Source organism: Rattus norvegicus, chromosome 14, assembly GCF_021556685.1.
Source record: "Rattus norvegicus strain SHRSP/BbbUtx chromosome 14, alternate assembly SHRSP_T2T, whole genome shotgun sequence".
NCBI classification, from domain to species: domain Eukaryota; kingdom Metazoa; phylum Chordata; class Mammalia; order Rodentia; family Muridae; genus Rattus; species Rattus norvegicus.
In genome coordinates this window covers 19,600,976-19,628,641 of record NC_141547.1, presented here as the reverse complement: position 1 = coordinate 19,628,641, position 27,666 = coordinate 19,600,976, and the positions used below count along the sequence as shown (strand labels likewise).

Genomic DNA, 27,666 nt, shown 5'->3' with positions numbered 1-27,666 from the left:
GATGAAATCAAAACCAAAGCTAGGAACATAGAAAAGAAAGTAAATAAAATGCAATATTTATATTTGAATATGAGCATCAAATTTTATACTTTCAAGCGTAAAAACTCTAAAAGCTAGAATAAAGGCTTTGAATTTGTTGTTTTTTATAAAGGTTTACATAGCCTATTTAAAGATTTCGATTTTCATAGTATTGCCCTTTGACTACAAGTAGCTTAGATGAATAAAAAGGAGTCAGACGTAGAGATAATTCTATTTGCCTCACGTTATCCTAGACTGTTAGTACATCCATCTTCCAAAAAGAAAAACAAAAGCATATTGTATCTGGCATTACAGTCACACTCTACCCTCCTAGCGATATCTTTCACCAATAGTTAAGCTCACTGATTTGCTTTACTGTCAGCATTATGCATTCAGCTCATTCAGTCACGGATTCCTCTCTCAATGGAGAAGTCTGCCTGTCAGTCTATATCCATCACTGGCAACCCAACATTTAAACTGTACCTTCTGGCTCTCCTCACACTGCTCCTGACCCCTATTCCCCTCCCTCTCCCTCTCCCATCCAGATCTCTTCCTCCCTCTGCCTCCCATGACTATCTATTTTCTTCCCCCTTCTAAGTGGAATTTAAGCAGCCTCACTTGACCCTTCCTTCTTGTTTAAGTTCTCTGGGTCTGTGTGGATATATCTTTGTATTCTGTACTTTTTGGCTAATATCCATTTATCAGTGAGTATATACCATGCATGTCCTTTTGGGTCTGGGTTACCTCACTCAGGATGATATTTTTTGGTTCCATCCATATGCCTGAAAAAATCATGATGTCCTTGTTTTTAATAGCTGAGTAGTATTCCATTGTGAGAATGAACCACATTTTCTGTATCCATTCTTCAACTTAGGCACATCTGAATTGCTTCCAACTTTTGCATATTATGAATAAAGCTGCTATGAACACAGTGGAGCATGTGCCCTTGTGGTATAGTGAAGCATCTTTTGGGTATATACCCAGGAATGGTATAGCTGGATCTTCAGGTAGAACTATTTCCAATTTTCTGAGAAGCAACAAGATTGATTTCCAGAGTGTCCTTTGCCTTACAGAAGCTTTTTAGTTCCATGAGTCCCACGTATCAATTATTGATCTTAGAGCCTGTGCCATGGTTGTTCTACTCAGGAAATTTTCTCCTGAACCAATATGTTCAAGGTTATTTCCCACTTTCTCTTCTATTGGAGTCAGTGGATCCAGTTTTATGATGAGGTCCTTGATCCACTTGGACTTGAGCTTTGTGCAGCATGATAAATATGGATCAATTTGCATTCTTCTACATGCAGACCACCAGTTAGACCAGCACTAATGGAGGAGACTGAACCACCAACCAAGGAGCACACATGGTCTGGCCTGAGGCTCAGCACATCTGTAGCAGAAGACTGCTTTGTATGGCCTCAGTTGGAGAGGATATACTTAATCCTGTAGAGACTCGATGCCCCAGGGTGGCGAGATACCCATGGTGGGGCCACCCTTTCAGAGGTGAAGGGGAGGAAGGATGGAAGAAAACTCTGTCAGGGGAGACTGGGAAGGGGCAACATTTGAGATGTATATAAATAAAATAATTAATAAAAATAAAAATCACTGACAATTTTTCTACCTTCTGCAAGAATATTTCTGTGATTAAGCCTATGCTGAATGAGTATGCATTTACATTAAGTGTATGTTTACATATGTCAGGCCCTTCTCTAAAAGCACACTGTGCACTCCTATTTGGATCCTTCAGTTACATTCATTCTTTTACAAGTAAGAAATAGTATAGAAAATAAAGAGCCTTGTCTCAGACACACAGAAACTACTGAACCTCTCCCAACAGAGCCAACAGAGGATCCCAGAGCCCACATCTTCCCAGCAATCCATGTCCTGCTTCATTTACATAGTTTTTTTCTCAAAATATCTCATGTCAGCTCATGCTTCAATGTCACATACCCTGTTCAATTTAACTCTAACAATTGGGGGAAGAAGTGCCCATTCCCTTCATTAAGCCTAATATGGTGGTCTACATATCATGAATGTGTAAACCTTTAGCAAACTCAGCAGCTATGTGACCAGCACAGCTATATTGGTTAATTTCTCCAGTTTTTTAATAACAGAACCTTCTGAACAGAGAAAAAGCCAAATGTCATTTCTACTGTAAAGCTGATTCTGTCAGTAGGCACAGTCAACAAGTGAAAATTCCACATTGGTATATGAGTCAATGTTCATTTTTCCCAAAAGTACATGTATTTGGCCTTGCTATAGCATCGAGTACATAATAACTTAGGAGTTACAATATAACACACCAGGCAACTAGACATTTTCTTTAATAAATTGTGTCTAATATACATAATTCTTTCATAAACCCCCTTATTTATAAAGGAGTAATGTCAAATTTGTCAAGGCTTGGGGATCTAAGCAGAAGAAGCAGAGAAATTGTAAGAGTCACATATGGTAGAGGACTCCAAGGAAAGAGTACTTTTCAAACATAAGAGGGCTGAAGTACTCTAAAGTCCATTCAGCTTGATGTTGGCTGTCTGCTTACTGTAAATGGCCTTTATTGTATGACACATGCCCCTTGTATCAACAGTCTTCCAGGACTTTTAGCATGAAGGGATGTTGGGGTTTTCAAAGACCTTTTCTCCATATAAGTAATCATTTGGTTTTTGTCTCTCAGTTCAACTATACGGTAGACTACATTTATTTATTCATGTGTGTTGAACCATTCATCCATCTCTGGAACGATGCCTGCCTGACTATGTGGATGATCTTTCTGATGTCATTCAGTTTCTAGTTATTTTGTTAAGGATTTCTACATCCATCCTTATGAAGAAATTCGTCCTAGTTTGAATATCAGGGTAACTGTGGTCTCATAAAAAGAATTAGGCAATTTTCCTTCTGTTTCTATTTTATAGAATAATTTGAGGAGTATTGGTATTAATTCTTCTTTGAAAGTATAGTAAGTTCATCTTGCCCTGGGCTTTCTTTCCTTTGGGATTTTTTTTTACGTTTTATTTTTTATTCAGTGGTATCCAGAAGGGTTTGGTTATCTGTGACTGTAAGATAAAGATTCCTTGGGGGTAAATGTTTTTAAATTAATAGATTCCTTTGGGATATTTTAATTACTGTTTCTATTTCACTAGCAGCTATAAATCTGTTTAAATTGCTTGTATGATCTGGAGTTGACTTCGGTAGGTTGTATATACCAAGAAGTTTACCCATTTCTTTTAGTTATTCCAGTGTCTCCTCAGTGTCTTTTGTCCCTTTCTTCTCTAATTTTATTAATTTGTATCTTCTTCATGTCTTTAAGTTAATTTGTCTAAGAGTATGACAATTTTATTGATCTTCCAAAATAACCAACTCTTTGTTTCATTGATTCTTTGTAATTTTTGTTTGTTTCTACTTTATGGATATTAGCCCTGAGTTTGATTATTTCTCACCATCAACTTTTTTTGGATGTTATTTCTTGGTTTTGTTCTACAGCTTTCATGTGTGCCATGATATCAGATCTCTCCAGTTTGGAGGATTTGTTTCTTTGTCTGTTTGTTCCTTTAATGTAGGCACTTAGTGAAATGTGCTGACTCTTTAAAACAATTCTAAAAACTTCCTTTCTGTCTCTTTTCTTTCTTTCTTTCCTTTTCTTTTCTTTTCTTTTGTTTTTTCAAGACAGTTTCTCTGTTTACCCTGGATGTCCTGGAACTATGTAGACCAGGCTTGTCTCAAACTAACAGAGATCACCCATCTCTGCCTCCTAAGTGCTGGGATTAAAAGCATGTGCCACGACTTCCCAGATAAATTTTTAAAAAGTCTTAATTTCCTTCTTGATTTCTGTCTTGATCCATTCTTTATTCATTTATAATGTTTTTTTAATTTTTTAAACTTTCTGTTGTTTCTGTTGTTAATATCCAGCTATAATGCATGGTGATCAGATAAGATGCAGGGAGTTATTTCAACTTTCTTGTATCTGTTGTGTTTTGTGTCCAAGCATATGGTAAATTTTGGAGAAAGTTCCATGAGGTGCAGAGAAGAAGGTATATTCTTTTGTCTTTGTGTCCTTTTGATTTATGGTGTCTTTAGCTCCAGCATTTCTCTATTTATTGTCTGGATGACCTATCTATTGGTGAGAGTGGAGTACTGAGGTCATACACTATCACTGTTTGGAGCCAACATGAGATTTTAGCTGTAGCAGTGCTTTTTTATATAAATTTGGGTACCCTGTGTTTGTGCATAAATGTGTAAAGTTGCATATACTCTTGGTAGATTTTTTTTCCTTGATAATTATGTAGTGTCTTTCCTTAATGCTTTTGATTAGTTTTGGTTTGAAGTCTATTTTGTCAGATACTAAAATGACTACACCAGCTTGTTTGGAATGCCTTTTTCCATTCTTTTACCACAAAGTGGTATCTATTCATGATGTTAAGGTGTGTTTCTTGGATGCAGCTAAAGGATGAATCCTATTTTCAAGTCCAGTTTGTTAGTCTGTGTCTTTTTATTGAAGAACAAAGACCTTTAAATGTTGAAAGTTACCAATGAGCATTTTTATTGATCATGAATGATTGTGTTTTCTTAGATGTGGTTAGCATCTTCAGGTTGAATTCAAGCAACTTTGGAAAGGCTAGATTTATAGAATATATGCATAATTTTGATTTATCCTTGATTTGTTTCCTCTCTTTATCTATTCTGATTGAAAGTTTTCCTGGATATAGTAGTCTGAGCTGCTATCAGTGATCTCTTAGAAACTGCAGGGCATCTGTCTAGTCCCTTCTAGCTTTTAGAGACTCCATTGAGAAGTCAGGTGTAATTCTAATAGGGCTGTCTTTATATTACTTGAACTTTTTCACTTTCAGCTTTAAGTATTCATTATTTGTTCCATATATTTAGTGTTTTGATTATGTGTCATGGGGAATTTCTTTTCTAGTCCAGTTTACTTGCTGTTCTCTGCTAGTACCTAATTAGGCACCTCCTTTTTTTTTTATTTCTATATTTTTTTATTAACTTGAGTATTTCTTATATACATTTCAAGTGTTATTCCCTTTCCCGGTATCCGGGCAAACATCCCCCTCCCCCCTCCCCTTCCTTATGGGTGTTCCCCTCCCAACCCTCCCCCCATTGCCGCCCTCCCCCCATAGACTAGTTCACTGGGGGTTCAGTCTTAGCAGGACCCAGGGCTTCCCCTTCCACTGGTGCTCTTACTAGGATATGCATTGCTACCTATGAGGTCAGAGTCCAGGGTCAGTCCATGTATAGTCTTTAGGTAGTGGCTTAGTCCCTGGAAGCTCTGGTTGCTTGGCATTGTTGTACATATGGAGTCTCGAGCCCCTTCAAGCTCTTCCAGTTCTTTCTCTGATTCCTTCAACGGGGGTCCTATTCTCAGTTCAGTGGTTTGCTGCTGGCATTCGCCTCTGTATTTGCTGTATTCTGGCTGTGTCTCTTAGGAGCGATCTACATCCGGCTCCTGTCGGTCTGCACTTCTTTGCTTCATCCATCTTGTCTAATTGGGTGGCTATATATGTATGGGCCACATGTGGGGCAGACTCTGAATGGGTGTTCCTTCAGTCTCTGTTTTAATCTTTGCCTCTCTCTTCCCTGCCAAGGGTATTCTTGTTCCCCTTTTAAAGAAGGAGTGAAGCATTCACATTTTGATCATCCGTCTTGAGTTTCATTTGTTCTAGGCATCTAGGGTAATTCAAGCATTTGGGCTAATAGCCACTTATCAATGAGTGCATACCATGTATGTCTTTCTGTGATTGGGTTAGCTCACTCAGGATGATGTTTTCCAGTTCCAACCATTTGCCTACGAATTTCATAAAGTCGTTGTTTTTGATAGCTGAGTAATATTCCATTGTGTAGATGTACCACATTTTCTGTATCCATTCCTCTGTTGAAGGGCATCTGGGTTCTTTCCAGCTTCTGGCTATTATAAATAAGGCTGCGATGAACATAGTGGAGCACGTGTCTCTTTTATATGTTGAGGCATCTTTTGGGTATATGCCCAAGAGAGGTATAGCTGGATCCTCAGGCAGTTCAATGTCCAATTTTCTGAGGAACCTCCAGACTGATTTCCAGAATGGTTTTACCAGTCTGCAATCCCACCAACAATGGAGGAGTGTTCCTCTTTCTCCACATCCTCGCCAGCATCTACTGTCACCTGAGTTTTTGATCTTAGCCATTCTCACTGGTGTGAGGGCACCTCCTTCTTTAGCTTAGGGAAATTTTCTTCTATGATATTGCTGAAAATATTTTATGTGTCTTCAACCTGGGTTTCTTCTCCTTTCCCTCTTCTTATTATTTCTAGATTTCATCTTCTCACACTTTCCCAGATTTCCTGAATGTTTTTTGCCTATTTTTATATTTAACATTTTCTTTGACTGAACTATCCATTTCATCCATTTTATCCTAAATGCCCGAGTTTCTCTCTTCAATTCCTCATACTCTGTGGTGAGAATCACTTCGGAGGTTTGTGTTTAAGTTTTCCATTTCAGGTTTTATCTCAGTTTGGGTTTTCTTTAGTGATTCTATTTCTACTTTCATGTCTTGAATTGTATTCATCACCTCATTTGGTGTTTATGTTTTCACAGGCTTAATTAAGAAATATTTTCATAGCTTTTCAAGGTCCTTGAACATATTCTTATATTGCTGTTTTGAAATCTTTATCTTATGCTCCAGCTACACTGAATTCCTTAAGACCTACTATAGGACTTCTGGGTTCTGGTGGAGATACATTGCCTTGGATGTTAACTATTGTGCTTTTGCAATGGTGTCTAGGTATCTTGGTTTGAGATTATTATAATTTTAGGCATTGGCATCTGGTATTGTATTTGTTGGGTGGGTGTTCCATTCATTGGTTGCTATTGCCCTCTCTGGATCTTATGAATGTGTGGTGGCTGTGGGTTCCTTGTAGGAAGTGTTTCTGAGAGGGAGGACAGACCTGCAAGTAGTTTGCTTCAGGGATAAAACTGGGGAATTTGCAATGGATGACAGCAAAGAGTTTGAAGATTGCCCCCCCTTATTCATAGACTAGTGTGGTCAGTGGGTTCCAGGGAAAGAGTATCTCCAGATACTGGCAGCTGACACAAAGTGATGTAGTGAGGGAGGAAGGCTGTACAAATTCTGCAAAGTCTCTAGAGAAAGATAAGTTATTCATTGATTTCTTCTTTGACCCAATATTCAGTAGTATATTGTTTGCTCTCCATGTGTCTTTGAGCCTTTGAGATAATCTAGTGATATTGATGTATATTTTATCAGGTATTAGGTTGGCAAAACCTATTTGTTTCCTAGCCCCATTTGCTCAGAATACTGTTTTCAAATTTTTCACCCTAAGGCGGTGCCTATCCATGAAGATAAAATGAATCTCCTGTGGACAACAAAATGATGGTTTCTGTTTCCTAATCCGTTCAACTGAATTGTTTGTATTTTTTGATTGGGAAGTTGGGCAGAATAATATTTCTAAAGTTATTATTGAAAGATGTGTGCTGAGTGCTATCATTTTGTAACTTTTTTCTGCTTGTGTACTTAGTTATACTTTGTATTTGATTTATAGTTTGACTTGTCTCTGTAGTCCCTACAGATTGTGTATTCCTTTATTTCAGTTCAATATGTTGCTTCTAGTAGTCCTACTCTCTGTAGGACTGGTTTGGTGCATATGAATTTCTTGTCTTATTTTTATTTGTTTGTTTTGCTTTGGCTGACCTGGAACTTGATAAGTAGAATAGGCTGGCCTCCAACTCATAGAGATCTACCTGCCTCTGTCTCTCAAGTGCTGGAATTAAAGGTGTGGACTACCATGTCCAGGTGGTACACATGAATCCTTGTAGCCTGTTTACATCATGGAAAGGTTTCCCTTCTCCTTCCAACTATGGCAGACAGTTTTACCCTGTAGAGTAGTCTGCATTAGTATCTATAATGTTTAGGATTTGGAGGACTGTACTCCAAACTCTTCTAATTTTAAAGGTTAAAGTTTCTATTGAGAAGTTAAGTGCTATTCTGATGGGTTTACCCTCATATGTGATTTGTGGCTTTTCTCTTACACGTTTCAATAATCTTTCTTTTTATATAAAACGGCATTTTAACAATGATCTGGCATGGAGCGTTTCTTTTCTGATTCTTTGGTACTCTTTGTGCCTCATATATCTGAGTGTTTGTATTTTAGTGGGTGTTGAAATGTTTTGATTCCATATTCACTTCAACTTGCTTTTTTTTTCAGTATTTCTATCTCTCCTTTGAATCCAGTTTGTAAATCCTGAATTGTCTCTGTTATGGAATTTACAAATCACTTAAAAGTAGGCACACGCCCAGTAGTAGATGGCTAACATAAAATAAACTCAGTGATATTAGAAGGGGGGGGGTTAACTCACAATAGTTTGGGCACATTTTAAAACCTTTTTTACTGATATATTTTGGTTTTCAATTTTTGCTATTCTGGGATTTTTGTTTGTGCATGTTTGTGTTGCTGTGGAATTCTTGTACTTTCTATGGTTCTGTCTGTCTGTCTGTCTGTTTGTTTTGTCCTTTTCTGGTCTGTTTTTATTTTATCTTATTTTTTTTCTTTTTTTCGGGGCTGGGGACCGAACCCATTTATCTTATTTTTTACATGCCTGTTTGCTTTATAATGAGAGGGAGTATGGAATTTCATTCATTCGGAAGTGGTGGGTATCTGGAAGGATTTGAAAAAAGGAAAATGTGGTCAGAATATATGAAGAATCTATTTCCAATTAAAAAAAATAAGTCAAAATTTTCCTATAACTAAATGGAAGAAAACAACACACAAAGTCTCTGGGAAACATTAAAAGCAATCCTAAAAGGTAAATTTTTGGTTCTAAGTACCCAGCATAAAAAATCAGAAACAGCACAAATAAATTACTTAATGATTCAACTCAAGAAATCTGGAGGCTCCTCAGAAAATTAGACCTAGTGCTACTGAGGACCCAGCTATACCTCTCCTGGGCATATACCCAAAAGATGCTCCAACATACAACAAGGAAATATGCTCCACTATGTTCTTAGCAGCCTTATTTATAATAGCCAGAAGCTGGAAAGAACCCAGATGCCCTTCAACAGAGGAACGGATACAGAAAATGTGGTATATTTGCACAATGGAGTATTATTCAGCTATTAAAAACAATGACTTATAAAATTCTTAGGCAAATGGATGGAACTAGAAAATATCATCCTGAGTGAGGTTACCCATCACAAAAGAACACACATGGTATGCACTCACTGATAGGTGTATATTAGCCCAAGAGCTCAGAATACCCAAGATCCAATTCACAGAGCACATGAAGCTCAAGAAGAAGGAAGACCAAAGTGTGGATGCTTCAGTCCTTTTAGAAGGGGGAACAAAAATACTCATGGAGGAAATACGGAAACAAAATGTGGAGCAGAGACTGAAGGAAAGGCTATCCAGACACTGCCTCACCTGGAGATCCAGTCACCAAACCCAGACAATATTGTGGATGCCAAGAAGTACTTGCTAACAGGAGCCTGATAGAGCTGTCTGCTGAGAGGCTCTGCCAGAGCATGACAAATACAGAAGCACATGCTTGCAGCCAACCATTGAACTGAGAACGGGGTGCCCAATTGGAGGAGCTAGGGAAAAGACCGAAGGAGCTGAAGGGGTTTGTAACCCACAGGAAGAACAACAATATCAACCAATCAAACCCCCCAGAGCTCCCAGGGACTAAACTACCATCCCAAGAGTCCATAGGGATGGACCTATGGCTCCAGCAGCATATGTAGCAGAGGATGGCCTTGTCAGGCATCAATGGGAGGAGAGGCCCTTGGTCCTGTCAAGGTTCAAAGCCCCAGTGTAGGGAATGCTAGGGCAGTGAGGCAGGAATGGGTGGGTGGGTGGGATAGCACCCTCATAGAAGCACGGGAAGGGGGGATGGGAAAGGGAGGTTGCAGAGGGGAAACCAGAAAGGGGGATAACATTTGAAATGTAAATTTAAAAATTCAATAAAAAAAATAAGAGCACATTGCTAAAAATAGCTTTTGGTTCCAACAAATATATGATGAACAGATTTGCCCTCTGTGACTGAATTAAGCAATTATTCTATGTGGTAATTAGGTTTTTACTTGAAAGGACAGTTGCAAGAATTGAAGGGGGAAAATGCTGAGATGTGTTGAATTACATAAATTAATTGCTTGTATTGTTACAAACCCTTTTATGTTTTCATCATTACTGTATTTTATTATACTATTAGTATTTTACAAAATAGCTCTTTCACAACAGTTTTCAGGGAGTACTGGTATGCCATACATATAGTAATAATAAATAAATAATGATAATCTAAAAAGTTGTAAATAAAAAAAGCAAAAGAAATCTGGAGAAAACAAGAACTAAACCCAAATCCAGTATATAGGAAGAAATAATTTAAAACATGGCATAAATTAATAAGATAGAAACAAAATATACAAAGATTCAGTAAATATAAGAGCTGATTATTTGGAAAAACTTAGAAGTTGACAAACTCTTGGCTGAATTAACTAAGATAAATAAAAAGTAAAGTCAGCTAATACAATTAGAGATTAACGAGAAAACAAAAGAGCAGACCCCAGAGAAATTCAGACCCCACAAAATGAGTATTGGGTCTGAAAAAAGAATTGTTTTAAAAAAAAAAGAAGAGAAAAAAAGAAGAGAGATCTTTTAAAGTATTCAAAGGCTAAATGTCTTCAAGTCTACTCCCTCAGAATTCAGAAGCAGGTGGACCTTTGAGTTCCAGGCCAGCCTCATCTACATAAGAAGACCCCCATCTCAAAAGAAAAATGTGTTCAGAATCTTTTATAATCAGGGAAATGAAAATTAAAACTACTTTGAGAGCAAAGCAAAAACCAAGAGCTAGTCTTGGCAGGATATGATGAACGGGGAACCCTTGATCGCTGTTGGTGAGATTGAAAACTGGATAGCCACTATAGAAATCAGTGTGGAGAATCCTCAAAAAATCTTAAATGGATCATAGGACCAGCTACACCTCGCTCTGGAATACACTCAATGACTCAATATCCTACTAAGGGATAACTGCATTTTGCCCCTTTTTCACAACAGCTGGGAAACAGAAGCAGCCTAGATAGCCATCAACTGGTGAATGACTTGTAAAAAGTGGTGCTCTGATATAACGGAATTCTACTCAGCAGTAAAGAAAAGTCAAACCATAAAATTCACAGGTAAACGAATGGAACAGGAAAACATTATATTAAGTAAAGTAGCCTAGACCCAGAAAGGCACATGATTCATGTTCTCCCTTACTTTTGAATCCTAGATACAAGTCTTTAAGTGTATACTTTGGCAGAACCACAGAAGTTGGGAATGTAGAAGGAAACCACTGGGGAGGAGAGGGAACTCTAGGGAAGAGGACAGCAGGACACAGGTGCTATGAAGTGACTAGGTTTACAGACCTGTCCCCGACTGACAAGGCATCAAATGTAGTCACAATCCAGTGGTTGTCCCAGTGCAGTCATGCCACTATTGCACTGGTGAGAGCATCTTGTTACAAGTCAGTATTGTAACAAGTTGGGGTCCTATGCTGGGTAAGATCATCAGTGGTTTGGTGGTGGTGGTGGTGGTGGTGGTGGTGGTGGTGGTGGTGGTGGTGGTGGTGGTGGTGGTGGTGGAGTTTATTTGGTTTTTGTTTTTTATACAGAGGTCTGAATACCACTTTTTAGCACTACAAAAGTTTGACAACAGAGAGGAAGATTCCTAGTCAGCTTGAAATTAAACTCTCTGGGTCCTACAACCAAAGTAAGTGGTAGTGTCTTCAACAATTTGATCCTGGTATCTATGATGGATAACTAGGAATGCTGGCAGTAGGCTAAGATATTGCAGGCTCTGGAGTCTCTCATAAGGAGGTAGCCCATGCCAAGCACTGAGATTTCTGCTTAACAACCTATGTCTTCACGGAGCAGTATTAAGCTTCTTAAATAACATTATTTGAAGCTATTAGGTCTTCAGTTGGGTATGAAGATGTCTTTCTCCCAAAATACCAGCTTCCTCAATGTTCCCTATAATTGGTGCAATCTCTACTTTCCAGAAGAGTCTACTGAGTCATCCCTTCTTCAGAAACTGGTCGTAAATGGCTATCCATGTACAAAATCATACCCTGGGACAGACACAGAGGGCAGCCGGTACTCTATCTGTATCCATACATTCTCATCTCCTCATGGAGCAAAGCCCCGCCACACTGGTGTGTATTTTTTAAACGGCCCAAAGATACCTTATTAATGTGGCTTGATACTGATGCCTGGTAACCAAGTGTCTAAATGGTACAGGTAGAGTTGTGTGATCTTAGATTTGTTTGGTTCCAATAGAATATTCTAAATTATTTTCCTCTCCCCACAAAGAACAGGCACCAAAGATTTTCTGTCATTCTTGCAGAGAAGCCAACTTAAATTTCTTACTTTTTAATTCGGTTATCTCTAGACAATTATCCTTAGATGAAAATACCTAGGAAATTCAGAAAGGAAAGAAAAGGGCCACAAAATCTTCATCATCTGATCTCCATTTTCATATTCCCTTTCAAGCCCTAGAGGTAATTTGGTGTTTCACTTTGGGGTATATGCGTGTTGGTGGGGTAGGGTGGGGTGGGGTGGAAGATTTCTTTTACTACAATAAACATGAGGGTCAAAATCCTGAGAGTGCTGGCATTGGGTCACTAGCTTTATCTGTAGATAAGCATTTGCACAAAACAGATAATGGCTTGTTTTCTACCTTTTACATATATTTCCCAACGCTCACCCAGATGATTGTCTTCAAAACCCATGTCGATTATCCCCGTACTGTCTTCCCCGCAATCAGCTCTCTGAATAAATACAGGGGCTGGGTTACAATTTGAAATAATGAGAGCCTGCAGGCCCACTGTCCTCACATGCAATACAAGGGTGTGGGCTAATTGCAGGAGCACAGTTTTTTTTTCCTGCATTTGCTTCACTTTGATTGGTGGATTGGCGCTTTAAATAAAGGTTTCTGATCTTTCCAGAATGAGAGATACAGAGAGAGCCCCAGGAACAGTCCAGAAAAAAATTAATCTTCTTTTCTTAGAACTGTTTTGATTGGCATCATCAGGCCTGGGAGCACAGTGAATGTCAGCATCTAAGGTAAAATGTGATTTTATCATTTCCATGTGTTTGCTGTAAACTCTCTTTTCCTATCTCCAGATAACCTTTACAAAGAAGATGCTAAATAACAGCTTATTTCAACCATTAGAGTATTCCAGAAAATACAGTACATTCAGCTAAGAAAATAAACTTACGTGTTCAACTTTTTAGAATTATTTTGTGACTGTTAGTGACGGTGCCTAATTTACAGAAGTACAGAGGATAAGCACTCCTGCTGATCAGATCTGCCTTCATGTGAGAATGAACTTAGAAAATGCATCTCAAGAGTATTCATTTTTAGGAAGGAAAACCACTATCCAAGCAGATAAATGTACTCAACTTTAACTTGAAGTCTGTAAGATTTGACATGGTTCTGCATTATGACCCAATCATAGGTTATATTTCAAATTCTATCAGAGTTTAAACCAAGAAAACAATTCTGTGAATGGTGGTTGCAGGACACATTTTATGAAGTGAAGCATAGCGTTTAAGGAATATTCCTGGAGGTTGTTCCTAAACATTCGTTCAGATCGCAGCTTCATCAAAGTGAGTACTCAGACACGAGGCTGGCTGCTCGGCACTCCATCCTGGGAGGCACTGGTTGAGCAGCATTTAGTGTCTGCATTTCTGAGGTTTTTAACCTGACTTTGGAAGAACAGACACTCACTCTTAGAAATGTACTTTGGCCATGATTAATGCAATTTTGCCTGAAGTAATTTTCCAACTCAACTGTGTTTTAGATTCCACTTTTCAAAATGAAGGGCCTGCTCCTGTTCCTGTCCCTAGTGAAAATGAGCCTCGCCGTGCCGGTAAGTCCACCCAGGGATCTCTCGGGCTCCTGCATCTGACCCAAGCAAACCCAGGGACACTGTCTGACACATCAGGCGTGGACTCTCCATTTGTAGCTCCCAGTGAATCAAAGGTCACAGTGGCCACTGTCAGCCTTACCATCTAAAGGCAATATGTAAATATAATTTTTTCAACTCCAAACCATATTTTAGAATATTTCAAAGGCAAACTTTATGTCTCGTGTCACTATTTGAACAGCTAAAAGACTACAGCATCCTAATTCTCACTATGTTTTATCATCAATTCCTTGCTAGCACTGTAAAATTGAAATGAAAAGGGAAAATATCTCTTAGGGGGAAAAGTATCTGTCTCTTTATTTTAGCAACATGATCACGTGGTTATAAAACTAAAACATGTAGTTCCAGTTAAAGCTAGTAATTAGCTTACTCATTTAGCTGTTCTACCACCCAACAGGAATTTTTAAATGAAAGAAAAATGGAGGTTGGCTCCCTAACTTGCCTTTGGATGATAACTGAGACTGTGATCCACTTCAGTTATCAATCACCAATCTAAACCATTGGCACTCTTTCAATATACAGTGAGCCACACGTTAGTAATTTACAGTCACCCTGAGCAATGGGAAAATCACGTTTCCTAAGAGATTACCAGTCAGATCCGGTGTTTCTGCTTTTAATTCCCCATAGAGAATCCATCCTCTGTTTATTCACATCCGTGTAAATAATATTCCTCTTTAACTGGTAGTTTGGAGCAGGTAGAAAGCAGACTACCTTGCCCTATAGTGAGAGCTCTCCAAAATGTGGAATTTGGGCACTTACAAAGGTCAAGGAGGCTGTGCTCTCATAATACCCTGGAAATCTGAACATCCTCCTGTTACACACCCTGGCATGCATGCACACAAGCACATGGTCACTCTGCTAGGCTACACAACTCTTCTTTTTCTCTACCAGAGGTGTCTGCAGCACATTTTTAGTGCATTTCCTTCAACACATATCCATAATGAAGTGTTTAGAAAAATTTGCACCATAATTCAGAAAGTGGAGTTGTATTTGCATAAAAAATTAAGAGTTAAAAAAAAAGTACAGGGTAGAATTCCTCAGCCTCTTACTCCTGAAGGATAACGGTCCCAGTGCTCCATACTTGAGGGATGGATGGATGGACAGACAGGTACTTGTAGTATAAATGAAATAAAACGTTACATACTAACACTACATAAATAAGCATATCCATGAAATCAGAGAATTCTCACAATCCAATTTTCTGGTAGGTAGAGTAATTGATCCGGTACTTGGGAAGCTGGAAATATTGTGAATTAGAAGCCAGCCTTGGCTACATAACAAGTTCAAACCTAGCCTGAGCTAATTACCAAAGCCTTATTTAAAATAAATGAGTACATTTTTTACTTTAAATGTAAAAATCTAATTTCCCTAATTCTATTCTTCCAGTCTCTACCCACCCTCAGACACTGGTATTTGCGCTGATTAACATATGAAAAATTAAAGACGTTTAGGCAGAGAAGTATTTTATATTTTTGAAAAGCTATTTGTAAATATGTTTATGCTTCACAATAGCATTTTACTTAGTACAAGAATATTTTTTATTTAAGGAAAAATAGCCATTGTATGATCTCAACAGTTTAAATATATGATTTTATTATTTTTATTTATGCATATATGTGTGCAGGTCACTAAAGATGTCAGAGGCATCTTTAGTCATTGTTTAGATGTCAGAGTTGATAACTCCCCTGGAACTGACATTACAGATGGTTATGAGCCACTTACCATGGATGTTAGGAACCAAACCCAGGTCCTCTGAAAGAACAACAGTTGCTCTTAACAATGTGCCATATGTCCAACCCATGATCTAAGAAATTAAACAGAAATCTAAAAGCTTAAACATAAAACAATCCTTAAAATAACAGCACACAGGACTTGCTAAAACCTTTTGAATGGGAGGCAAGATAGGTTCTGGATATGATTTTTTCCTCAATGAATAACCTCATTTATTAATATCCCATAACCAAAAGCACACTCACTTATAAAAGGCCCAAGGAAATTCAGCTCATACTTGTCTCCTTTATTTCTACATGTGATCATATTTATGACTATAAACATCTTGTGTTTTCCTCCCTTACTTAGCTTCTCATTGTGAATCTGTTGCCATTTAAAGCACCATACTGTTAAGATAAACATACACAGGAAAGCCAATGTGAGAGCAAAATCACTAAGTATAATAATTCCTCCAGATAATGTTAGTTCTTCTTTCTATCTGAAAAGTCAAGCCATCTGAGTAATAAACCTATATGACAGACAGCCTCTCCACTGGATATTTCATTCTGCAGAGATCTCCTACTACAAACATATTTAGAGAAGTTTCTCAACTAAGAACTCAAGATCATTCATATTTCTATTTAGGCATTTCCTCAACAACCTGGGGCTCAAGGCATGGCACCTCCTGGCATGGCTAGTTTGAGCCTTGAGGTATGTATCATCAGAGCCTCCGTGTGTGTGTGTGTGTGTGTGTGTGTGTGTGTGTGTGTGTGTGTGTGTGTGTGTGTGTGATTTCTATTTCTATACTAGCATGTTCCTGATTGTAGATAAGTATGATGTTTTGTTTCTCAGTCTTCCTATTCCAGAAATATTTGGCTATCATTCTGAGGAATTCTAAATATGTTAATGACATTCACTACAACTTTATCTTATAATTCTACTTCATTTTCGAACACAGAGTTATTTTAAGTTTTAGGTCATTCATCTGTTAATCAAATTAAGTGTTACAATTAATAATATATATGCATTAATAAACTATTGTCTGTGTTGAAACCCATTATTCTGTGGTTGGAAACAGCCTATATTTAGTTATGTGGCTTTTATCTTAGATAATAAAGTTCTCATGACACAAACAAACTTTAGCTGATTAAAACAAAAGTCCTATTCATAGAATTAATATTATTTTATATTGCTCCTGTACAGGCTGCATTTGTTTTACTGAAGATCCTATAAATAATGCATTTTTATTTAGAAAACCACAGTAAATAGGAAGATTTTTATAATGAAGAAGCTAATGGAAACACAGATAAATATCACAGTTTCTCATAGGTCAGGCAAGATTTCATCTGAGTACAATCAGTACATATGTGGGCCAGACAAACTTCATTTAGGGGTTTTCTCTCTCAGCTTTTAGCTCAAATTCAATACAAGCAACAATCTTTTCCCATCTCAGAAGGAAGGCTGGAAGGCAGGAAGGCAGAAAGGAAGGAAGGAAGGAAGGAAGGAAGGAAGGAAGGAAGGAAGGAAGGAAGGAAGGAACTTATTTTCTATAGAAACAGTGGCATTCCTGGCAATCTATCTGAATACCACTTCTCATAGTGTTTAATACCTATCATATTGAGGTCCTCTTGGGATGGGGGGAAAAGAAATAAGGGTTTATTCATATTGTCTGTTTTTCTGAATTCTTTTTCAGTCTGAATTTGTAAAAAAAATAATTTAAGTGAGGGGGAAAAGAAGGGGCTGATAAAGCAACATTCTCACAACTGTCTGCCTACTGGATTTGAATGAGCTATTTTCCTATGTCTCAATGTGATACCAGATTTTCCCATCTAATCAATGGCAAAAGCAAGCCTACTGTTTTCAGACCACATTAGTAGCAAAAATACATTTTACATTACTTTCTTTCAGCAATAATTTGTGTCTACTTTAGCTCTATTCAAGTTGACTTGCCCCAAGATTTGTATTGTTATTAAATGTCCATAGAACTCAGTTGTGTCAAACATACATCTAACATATGTTAGAACATTAACCCACTTTTTTTTTATAGACAATGAGACAGTTGGGAAGCTTGCAGGGGCTCAACGCACTTTCTCAGGTAACTATAGGAGATGAATGAGATCTTCATAAAATGTTTTAAATATTTATTATAATATTCATAGGTTGGAGTTATGAGAGCAACAGTACAGTAATTTCTAGCATTTACTTATTAATGGGTAAATACAGAAACACTGAGAGAAGATCTGAGTGATTAAGAAAGCCTTAAACAAAATAAAGTGTGATGGTGACAGTCAAGCATGAGCCCCTCTTATAACCCCAGTCCCGAGGAGAGCAGGCAGGAAGAATAGTGTGTGTTCAGAGCCAGCCTGGGCTACATAGTGAGCCTCAAAAGACACATTTTGGTAATATTAAAATGTGGTGGCAGGTGAAAGTAGAAACAATGTATCCAGTACTCAGAAGCTGAAGTACAAAGAATTCAAATTCCAGGCTAAGCTAGGGACATGTAGAATAACCCTATCTCAAAACACCAACAAAATAAGCCATCAAAATATATGCATTGAGTTTCCTTACAAAAACAAAATCCTTTACTACACTAATAATTTTGTTAAATGGCTCCAAACAGAAATTCCTAGAGTGCTAAATCACAAACAACTTCATAGTATATTGTGGCACCCCCAGAACATAATTTAATTGCGTTGGAAAAGAGAACTGGCTTACCCATTCTACATAAACCAGCATGATGTTTGCTTTTGGCTGCTGTCTTATGATCCTGAAACATATGTATGCTTTCTTTCTCTCTGCCAGTATTCTAGACTTGGCTTTGGAAAAGCACTTAATAGTTTATGGTTGCATGGACTCCTCCCACCGCATAATTCTTTCCCATGGATAGGACCAAGGGAACATGAAACCCAACAGGTAAGCTAATCACAATTCCATGTGTTCAAACTCAAGGTTCAAGATCTTTTCCTACTCTTGTTCTTAAAATACCAGCAAGTACAAATTAATAATTGGCCAAAATTTCCCCTAATACCAAACAAATCAACTCCTATAACTCCTGTTATATAGGGAATATTTTTATTTTGAATTTGCACATTCATTTCAAAAAGCCTCTGAAATAAGAGACAATAAAAATATCAGGAATCACAATGAACAACCTCAAAAATCAAAACAGACTAGACACTGGATTACTTTCATTTTAAAAAAAGTTTCCTAAATAATTACCTAAAGAGTAATTTCAGGGGTTGGGGATTTAGTTCAGTGGTAGAAAAGAAAAAAAAAGAGTAATTTCAAATGACAATAATCATCTAGACTGAAAACACCATGAGCCCAACAGGAAACAATAAATATATTAATCTGTCAACTATTATTAAGTAGTTTCCTACTAAGCATATTATCTAAACTGTGGTTTGGAGGTGAAAATAAGGACATGTTAGAATGGCTCAAAAGCTCATGAAATTTCCACTCTGATGGGACATATTTCAAGGTGTGAGGTAGAAGTAATGGACGCTATAGGAGCTGACACATGGGCAATGGCTGAACATGAAAAACAGAGCCAAGTTAATATGAGGCTTCTATACCAGTTCCAGGAGTATACAATTAACCTACAGATAGTATGCAGCCAATCACAAGTAATTTATTTAAAAACAACCCACAACAGTTTAACAGTTAGTCTTAATTCTACATTGTATAACAGTATTATCTACAAGGCCAAACTGACCATATGAATTATGTTAGGAGTAGTTATTCCTTTCACTTGATTGCTTCCAAAGCATATTTATGATGAAACATTAAACATTTTAGCTATCTTTTTATTAAATCACAAAATATAGTGAATATCCATCATACAACAAGTGCTTATTAGTAGCAATATTAATCTGTGAGGTATCAAGGTATGAAGATAAAAGAGAGATTGTTCTCTGTCAGTTGACTTAGGACGTTTTTTGACAATATCTTTTATTTTGGCTTGTAATTTATTTTCTTACCCACATTACATCCTAATCACCATGTCCCCTACATCCTCTGTTCCCAGTAACGCCCTTAAAAATCCCTCCCACCATTACCCCCTTCTCAGAAAAGGGGAACCCCCCTTGGATACCACCCCACCCTGGGACATATAGTCCCAGCAAGACTAAGTACCTCCTCTCTGATTGACAAATTCCTATAATCCAGCAAGAACGTGGTGAAATAAAGATACATACAGGTAATGGGGGTTACCCAAAGGGGATGAGTCACTCCACGAGAGAGTGCACCCCAAGAAACAATGGTCCCAACAAAGGTAGAAGGGTAAGTATGTTTAAAACTCTCCTAAGTACTTCCTCTGAAGTATGGCCTCTGCTCCTGTGTAAACTCTGCTTCAAGACTACTCCTTTCCAAACAGCAAGCCTCCAAGTACTTGGCTGTGAAAATTCTAGGCACCATGGTTCAATGAACCGTCTCTTTCTGACATTCTTTTCAAATTTCTCTACAGTATGAATATTCTTTGCCTGTGCATCCCCCACCTCTCCCATCACAGCCATCCTTGCAGCCTCACCAGCCAGGACTGAAACCCTTCCTCCAGCCCACTGCTGCAACCGGTGTCCAGGTCACACCCCAGAAGCCAGGGCCTCATCCTCCAATGCACCCTGGACAGCTGCCCTTGCAGGAAGGAGAGCTGATAGCACCAGATGAGCCACAGGTGGCGCCATCAGAGAACCCACCAACACCCGAGGTAATTCTTTGAAGCCCATGTGAGGTACATCTTTAAAGTCAGTTCAGAATCACCCACTAACGCAATGAAAGAAAAAACAACTGGCAGGACGTATTTAAATAATCACATCTCTTAGGCCTAACATGCTAAAAAATGAACACTTTATTAATATTCTTTTATGAGACATAAATATTCATATCTAATCTTTTGTGATCAGAGATGGCAGATTCCAAAAGATCTGCATCTCTAAACTTGGCTTACTGAGACCATTCCTTGGGAATAGGACAGCTCAGAGCAGTCCAGGTTCGCTACCTGGGGGTTTTCAGGGCTGGTAGTAGCATATACAGTGATTGTGTCCTCTGCAGATAAAATGCAGCTATGCAAAATTACCTTGCAATAGTGTAAGGAAAAGAGCAATGGACAGAAAAAGTAAGGTGCTGTGTAACTCTAAACACGGTGCGGCAGCATTCACTGTTCCCTCATAGCATCCTGCCTACAGCCTGTAAATAGAACGTATGAACCTTTTAAACCCAGGAAGACACCACTCCTTTAATCCCAGGACTCCAGAGGCAAAGACAGGAGATCTTTGAGTTCAAGGTTAGCCTTGTCCACAGATTGAGTTCCAGGATAACCAGGACTACACAGAGAAACCCTGACTAAATAAACCTAAACTTTGAGAGGCTACAAAATTCTCCAAGGATTACACTAATGGTAGAGCCAAAATTGAAACCACTCAAGTATGTGCCAACTCCAAACCTCACTATCACTGACTCTACAATGTAGAGCAAACCCAGGACAGACATTCCCCATCTCCCTGTCAGTTCACTTGAGCCATGTCACTACAAGACAGCTGTCGAAGCATAGATTATCCCGAGACTTAGAGATAGGGCAGAGGGACATCTTAAACTGCTCTATTATAATCACAAACAAGAGGTATACTCAGTTTGTGTGTTTTGAGTGACAGTTTTAATATTTCCTCATGGCACAGGTACCAATAATGGATTTTGCCGATCCACAATTCCCAACAGTAAGTACAGATTTCAATAAGGTTCTTTCTTGGAGAAAATGTATGCCTGTATTTCAAAGAGTTTGAATGAATTTTCTCCTTTTCTCATTTACCTATAGGTGTAGAGTATTTCTGAGTTTCTTTTTATAAATATTAAGTACTAAGTTTTCACACTAATCAATCAAAACAATGTGCTTCTGGAGCTCTTAACGTCCCTCAGCAGAGGTTTGCCAGTGTTGACTGCGTCTTCTGCTTCCCACCCCTTAAAGGTGTTCCAGATCGCCCATTCGCTGTCTCGGGGACCAATGGCACACAACAAAGTACCCACTGTAAGTGCCTGCTTTCCACTTCCACATCTGTGCCTAAAACTTACTTAAAAGGTTCATCTTGGGGAGCTTCACCTTTTATAACTATTTTGTTCTGCTCAGTTTTACCCAGGAATGTTTTACATGTCTTATGGAGCAAACCAATTGGTAAGTCCATATTCTGTAAAAACAGCAGTCAGAAATCATTATCATCTTGAGGGCTAAGAATTATAGAATCCATATGTAACACAAGACACTCCAAATATATATTTCCTAAATACCTACAGTTGCGATTTAAATAGTAAAGTGGCACACTTTTCTATTTGCATAATTTTAGACACACACACACATGATTGCAGTAAAGAAAAGGTTAATTTTAAATCAGTTAAATTGGCCCTATTTACTCAATAATCAGTCAGCTCTGTACTCTGCCTCTGGACACAGCACTGTTGAGTCTTAAGGGAACACAAAGTGACTTTTGATGTTGTCTTGAGTAGATAAAAAAAAGGCACCGATGGCTGAGAGGTCATATAGTGACGCACTGTTTCTTTTGAACAGAATGCTCCTGCCAGAATCGGCTTCATGAGTTCAGAAGAAATGCCTGTGAGTACTACCTGCTGACCCTTCTTAAAACAATTCCAGGGAGAACAGCTAAGACTCTTGTCTGCAGGAGGCAATGGCCATGAGGAACCTAAGGATTAGTAGACCTCAATTGCTCTACTTCAAAACTGACAGCTCAATTCCAAAGCAGTTTCAAAGGAGTTAAAACACTTCAGGACTGATAACTGTGATGATGCACAGAATCCCAAACCTCAGGAGGTGGAGACAGGAAGATCAAGAAGAGGTCAAGGCCAGCTTTGACTTCATGAGAATCTGACTCAAAAATAATTGCTTTTTCATCACATTTTCTAATCATTTGTTCCTGAGTGGTGGCCATTTTTGAGCCCAGGATTTTTGTTCCACTCCTGGGATGTGAAGAGCAAGGTCACCTCTCCTCAAAGAGGGGTCAGCATGGTGAACAGCAAGTCCTTCAAAGTAAAAAAGATGTGTGGTTCATACAGACATCTCATACCTTTTAGGATTATTTAGCTTTCCCCACCCCAAAAAAGCTCAAAAGTCATCCAAAGTAATTCAGCCTTTTAAAATTAAAAGAACAAAAAGGGAAATTTTGAATTTCAATTTTAATTATTATAGAGCATTTTAGAACAATAAGAATATTTTATTTTAAGTCAATAACAGCCTACTGTTTTGTTATTGTTTATGTATATTAAAATTTTCCAAGATCAATAAGCTCACATAACTTGACCTTTTCTCCCAGAAATGTCTACTAGTTACATCTGTAAGTGTGTAAAATGTAAGCAAAACCTTATCAATCAACAACTCATTGCCAACGACGCCATAGCCTCCTGAATTAATACATGTATACACATGTTACCACTGAAAGGAGAGTGACATGTCACACATGTTAGTGCCTTCTGTGTGCCAGACACACACAGCATGCTGTGGGCCTCAGTGACCACTAAGTTGGAAAGTAGGTTCCTGGTGAATAATGTCCCGTTCTGAGAGGGTGAGGGTAATGACCATGGTATTAGAACGAAAGAAGAAGAAAGTAGGATAACCCAATTCAGAAGCTCACAGAGCCATTTCTAGGGATGGCATCAAAGCTGAGGCCTAGGGAAAAAGCCAGGAGGAGTGGGCGAAGAGTATTTTATATGTACAATATTAACACAACTTGCTGAAATTAAATATTCAAGATAAATACTAATTACCCTCTTAGTTAATCTTAGTATATTTTTTGTCTCCTTCTCAAGAGATTTTGTAATTTTTATGAAAAGCACAATAAATGTAATGGAAGAATTAGAAGTGAGATTTAAAATAAGTCAAAACAATGAGAAAACCCACAGCTCTGCCCAAGCGTAAATAGTCCTAGATTATGGCTCCCACAGTCATGGCAGCAACATTTACGTTGTTTTAGAATTCTATGTGTACATGGGGGGGGGGCGGAGGGCGTCCTCCAGAGAAATTTATCTTTTTCTTATACTTTGTTTTTAAAAAAAAGAAAGAAGAGGGAGATTGGAGGAGAGTGAAGGGGAGGGGGAGAGGAGGGAGGAACTGGAAAGAGGAGAGAAAGGGGAGGAAGGGGAGGAGAGAAAAGAAAGAAGGGAGAAGAAGAGAAAAGGAGGAAAGGAGAGGAAGAGAGGGAAGAGGGAGTAAGAAACACAGGCAGGAGTAAGGGAGAGGAGAGGAAATGAAGAGAGAAAGGAAAGGAAAGGAGAGGAGAGGAGAGGAGAGGAGAGGAGAGGAGAGGAGAGGGGAGGGGAGGGGAGGGGAGGGGAGGGGAGGGGAGGGGAGGGGAGGGGAGGGGAGGGAAGGGAAGGGAAGGGAAGGGAAGGGAAGGGAAGGGAAGGAAAGGAAAGGAAAGGAAAGGAAAGGAAAGGAAAGGAAAGGAAAGGAAAGGAAAGGAAAGGAAAGGAAAGGAAGGGTTTAGGGAGAAGGGGGAGGGAAATGGGGAAGAGGAGGAGACAGAGAGGGAGAGAGAAAAAAATAGGTGGAGGGGAAGAGTTAAAACTCATACATAGAGCTATATTTAAGGGATAGTAAAAAATGTCATGGCAAGATCCCCCAGAACATTCCTCCTCAACCGGGGCATAATGGATCTCATATTTTGTTTCATGATGGTGGAGCCCTTTTCAACTGCTTACTGCTATGGCAGAGTAGTAGTAGAGACCCGCCTTTCCTGGAAGAGGCCTTCCCCTACCCAGATAAGAGAAGAATTCTTGCCCCTAATTTCAAAGCTGGTTCTACAGAGCAGCCAGCTAACTCACTGTGGTGTTAACATTCATAGCTTCTCAGAGAATGTAATCATGTACGATTGTATGGAGTGAATAGCACACAGTAATTATGCCACATGTTTGTTTTCCAGGGAGAAAGAGGAAGTCCCATGGCCTACGGAACTCTGTTCCCAGGATATGGAGGCTTCAGGCAAACCCTTAGGGGACTGAATCAGAATTCACCCAAGGGAGGAGACTTTACTGTGGAAGTAGATTCTCCAGTGTCTGTAACTAAAGGCCCTGAGAAAGGAGAGGGTCCAGAAGGCTCTCCACTGCAAGAGGCCAGCCCAGACAAGGGCGAAAACCCGGCTCTCCTTTCACAGATGGCCCCCGGGGCCCATGCAGGACTTCTTGCTTTCCCCAATGACCACATCCCCAACATGGCAAGGGGTCCTGCAGGGCAAAGACTCCTCGGAGTCACCCCTGCAGCTGCAGACCCACTGATCACCCCTGAATTAGCAGAAGTTTATGAAACCTATGGTGCTGATGTTACCACACCCTTGGGGGATGGAGAAGCAACCATGGATATCACCATGTCCCCAGACACTCAGCAGCCACCGATGCCTGGAAACAAAGTGCACCAGCCCCAGGTGCACAATGCATGGCGTTTCCAAGAGCCCTGACAACCTTGACATAGCAGCTACTTCATGTATGCACAAGCTTTTCAGCTTTGTCCCCATAGCGTACCTTATTGCTAAAACACTTGCTACCCTTCCACAGCGAAGGTATTAAGAGCACTAAGCATGTATTAATAAATACAAGTGCCTAGAAATAGTGTAGGTCCCTTCTTGCTTCCATTCTTATCGAAATAAAACGTATCAACTGTCTCCGTGACTTAGAAATACTATCGATGATGTCAGAGCAAGTCTGAGTGTCAGCACTTGGTGATCTAGCATGTAGCTGTCTTAGGCATCATAAAATTCCTCTTACTACATGACATTATTATGCCCAGGAAATGTGACACCGCTTCTTTCTCTACGCAAAAGCACTTAGTTTCAGAATTCCAAAGTATTTCATTTAAACCGTATTAAATGGTGATTGGTGGAGAATCCTGACTGCTATTACTGGGTATCATATATTGGATTTAAAATTCTTATTTATAGAATATTTTATTTAATCTAGGAAAAGAAAAGGCAATTGGCCTGTTTTAAATAAAGAATTTTTCTCACTGAAAATGTCAGGAATTGTATGCTTATTATTTATATGTATTTAAATAGTAAAGAAAAGCATACTCATCCTTTGTTTGCTATTCATTAATTGATTTATTTTTATCCAAAGTTCTCTGAAGATCTACATAAGTCCTAAGCACTGTGCAAGGTATCAAGTTTATGGTCCCATCCTTCGAAAATTAGAATGTACACACTGATAGGTAGAACAGTAATAACAAAACAGTCTAAGGCAAGTTCAGTTACTGTACATACATTATCTCACAATACTGCAAAAAAATAAAAATATACTCAGGCCTACTGCACATTACCAAGTTCCATGCAAAGACCAAGCCCTGGTTCCATGGAGAAGATGGAGAAGATGCTTCTGAGGGCCAGCCCGATGGCTCATCCAGCACAGACACTTATCACCAGGGCTGGTGAAGAGCCTGATCCCCAGGGACTCACCTAAGCAAGAAGACTCCCGAAAGCAAACCTGACTGCCATGCGTTCTACAGCACATGTACACAAATGCACACAAAATAAGTGTTAGTTTTTAAATTAGAGAGAATAAGGCTTCTTATCCAACCTAAGTGACATTAGACAAACAACAAAGGACCAGACCTGTTTCCTTAGTAGCATAAAGGTTTGCACAATGAGGCCTCCAAGAGGAAAAAACACAAGAGTCATGTCTAAATCATAACATGGGAAAGTGGGATGTAGGAAACCATGAATGCTTACTACCAGGGACGAGCTGTGTACACATCAGAGCACTCTGCCTAAAATAAGAGATTGGGAACCCAGTTTTGGACAACATTGAAAATGAGCCCCCTGCTCCTGTCTTTCCACTTCTCCTAAGTTTCCCAGCCCAGGTTCTAGACTCCAAAAAAATTGAACTCTGCCCGATCCGCTGATCAGATTATGATGGAAGAAAAAAGAGTCTGAGATGCTTCCCAGCCCAGAACGTTCAGGAATGGTAGGGAGCATGCTGCAACAAATACTGCCGCTCCCTCTCCAGGCGCGCTCTGTCCTCCCAAGCCTCATACACTAGGGCAGGAAAGTCTTCCTTCTCAGTGACTGGTAAAGAAAGAAGGGATGGAGAGTGACTTCCATGGTGACTAGCAGACACTCACTGAGACTTACCATTGCAGACAATGGCTCTAAAAGAAGCAAAAAGCATGTAATTACATCTGAATTCTATTTTTGACATCATCCCTTAAAATTCATGATACATCAGGTGTGAAATATAATTTCTATGTCTGCTCTTGACTCATGTATCGGTGCAGCTGCCTACACCCCAGGCTTAATGTGGGGAGCGAGCTAAGCACATGGATTGCTGAGTCACACCCTTCTCAGCTTTTCCAACCGACCCATTTGATAGCAGGAAGTCAAGCACAATGGCGGTGGCAGCATCTAGAGGCTAGAACTGTTCCCGTTATCTGATGGAGTTTTGCTTTTCCATCCACACTGGACACAGCTCTGCTCCTTCCTTGTAACTCATAGCACTTGGGAGACCTCTCATTTGTAAACATCTGATCAAAGTTGACCTCTGCTATTAGTATGCCGGGTACTCAATAGTGGTAATATCTAAATCAATTTGGGAGAGAAAAATCTGTTGTTGAGAGCTTGACTGTCCTTTATCACTTCCACATAGTCATTTCCAACACTAACAAGGTACAAACAACACAATACCATGAAAAGAGGCCAACTGTCACTTGAAGAACAGCCATGTTAATTATCAAGTTTCTTCATTGTGTTTTCTCTCTACGAGGCATTTATGTGATAAAAAGATGTCTTCACACTGTATCCCATCCTGACAGGTCTACCACCAACCTTTCTTCTAGACTCACCTCACCTCTAATCTTTCAATTTTATTCTTTTCAAAATCCTGACCAGGAGACAAATCTGAAATTTCCAGGATAAAAATAATCCCGACTCAGACTGTCTCCCTTGCCACACAAAACAGACAACCAGACACATCATTTAAATGAGTACAGCTCCCTGACTGCTTCTAGCGG

General features: G+C 39.1%; 1 protein-coding gene and 1 long non-coding RNA gene across 6 annotated transcripts in view; one reads left to right on the top strand and one right to left on the bottom strand.

Moving 5' to 3' along the window:
- LOC148001262 (uncharacterized) overlaps positions 1–27,666 on the bottom strand; it is a 206,613-nt gene that overhangs the window by 128,511 nt on the left and 50,436 nt on the right. The gene's annotated exons all lie outside the window — the stretch shown is intronic.
- On the top strand, positions 12,987–25,738 carry Ambn (ameloblastin). Of its 2 annotated transcripts, none has more exons than XM_087582358.1 (11): positions 12,987–13,101; positions 13,842–13,910; positions 16,323–16,388; positions 17,725–17,772; positions 18,480–18,590; positions 20,188–20,382; positions 21,350–21,388; positions 21,637–21,696; positions 21,796–21,840; positions 22,231–22,275; positions 24,596–25,738. In XM_087582358.1, exons 1-11 carry the CDS (start codon positions 13,087–13,089, stop codon positions 25,124–25,126), a joined length of 1,224 nt encoding a protein of 407 aa, XP_087438484.1. In that variant the 5' UTR covers positions 12,987–13,086; the 3' UTR covers positions 25,127–25,738.

Excerpts from the sequence above, each read along its gene's own strand:
- Ambn (XM_087582358.1), top strand. Across the intron at positions 17,773-18,479 it reads GGCTCAACGCACTTTCTCAG|TATTCTAGACTTGGCTTTGG; the intron begins GTAACTATAGGA and ends TCTCTCTGCCAG. Across the intron at positions 18,591-20,187 it reads GGGAACATGAAACCCAACAG|CCATCCTTGCAGCCTCACCA; the intron begins GTAAGCTAATCA and ends CTCCCATCACAG.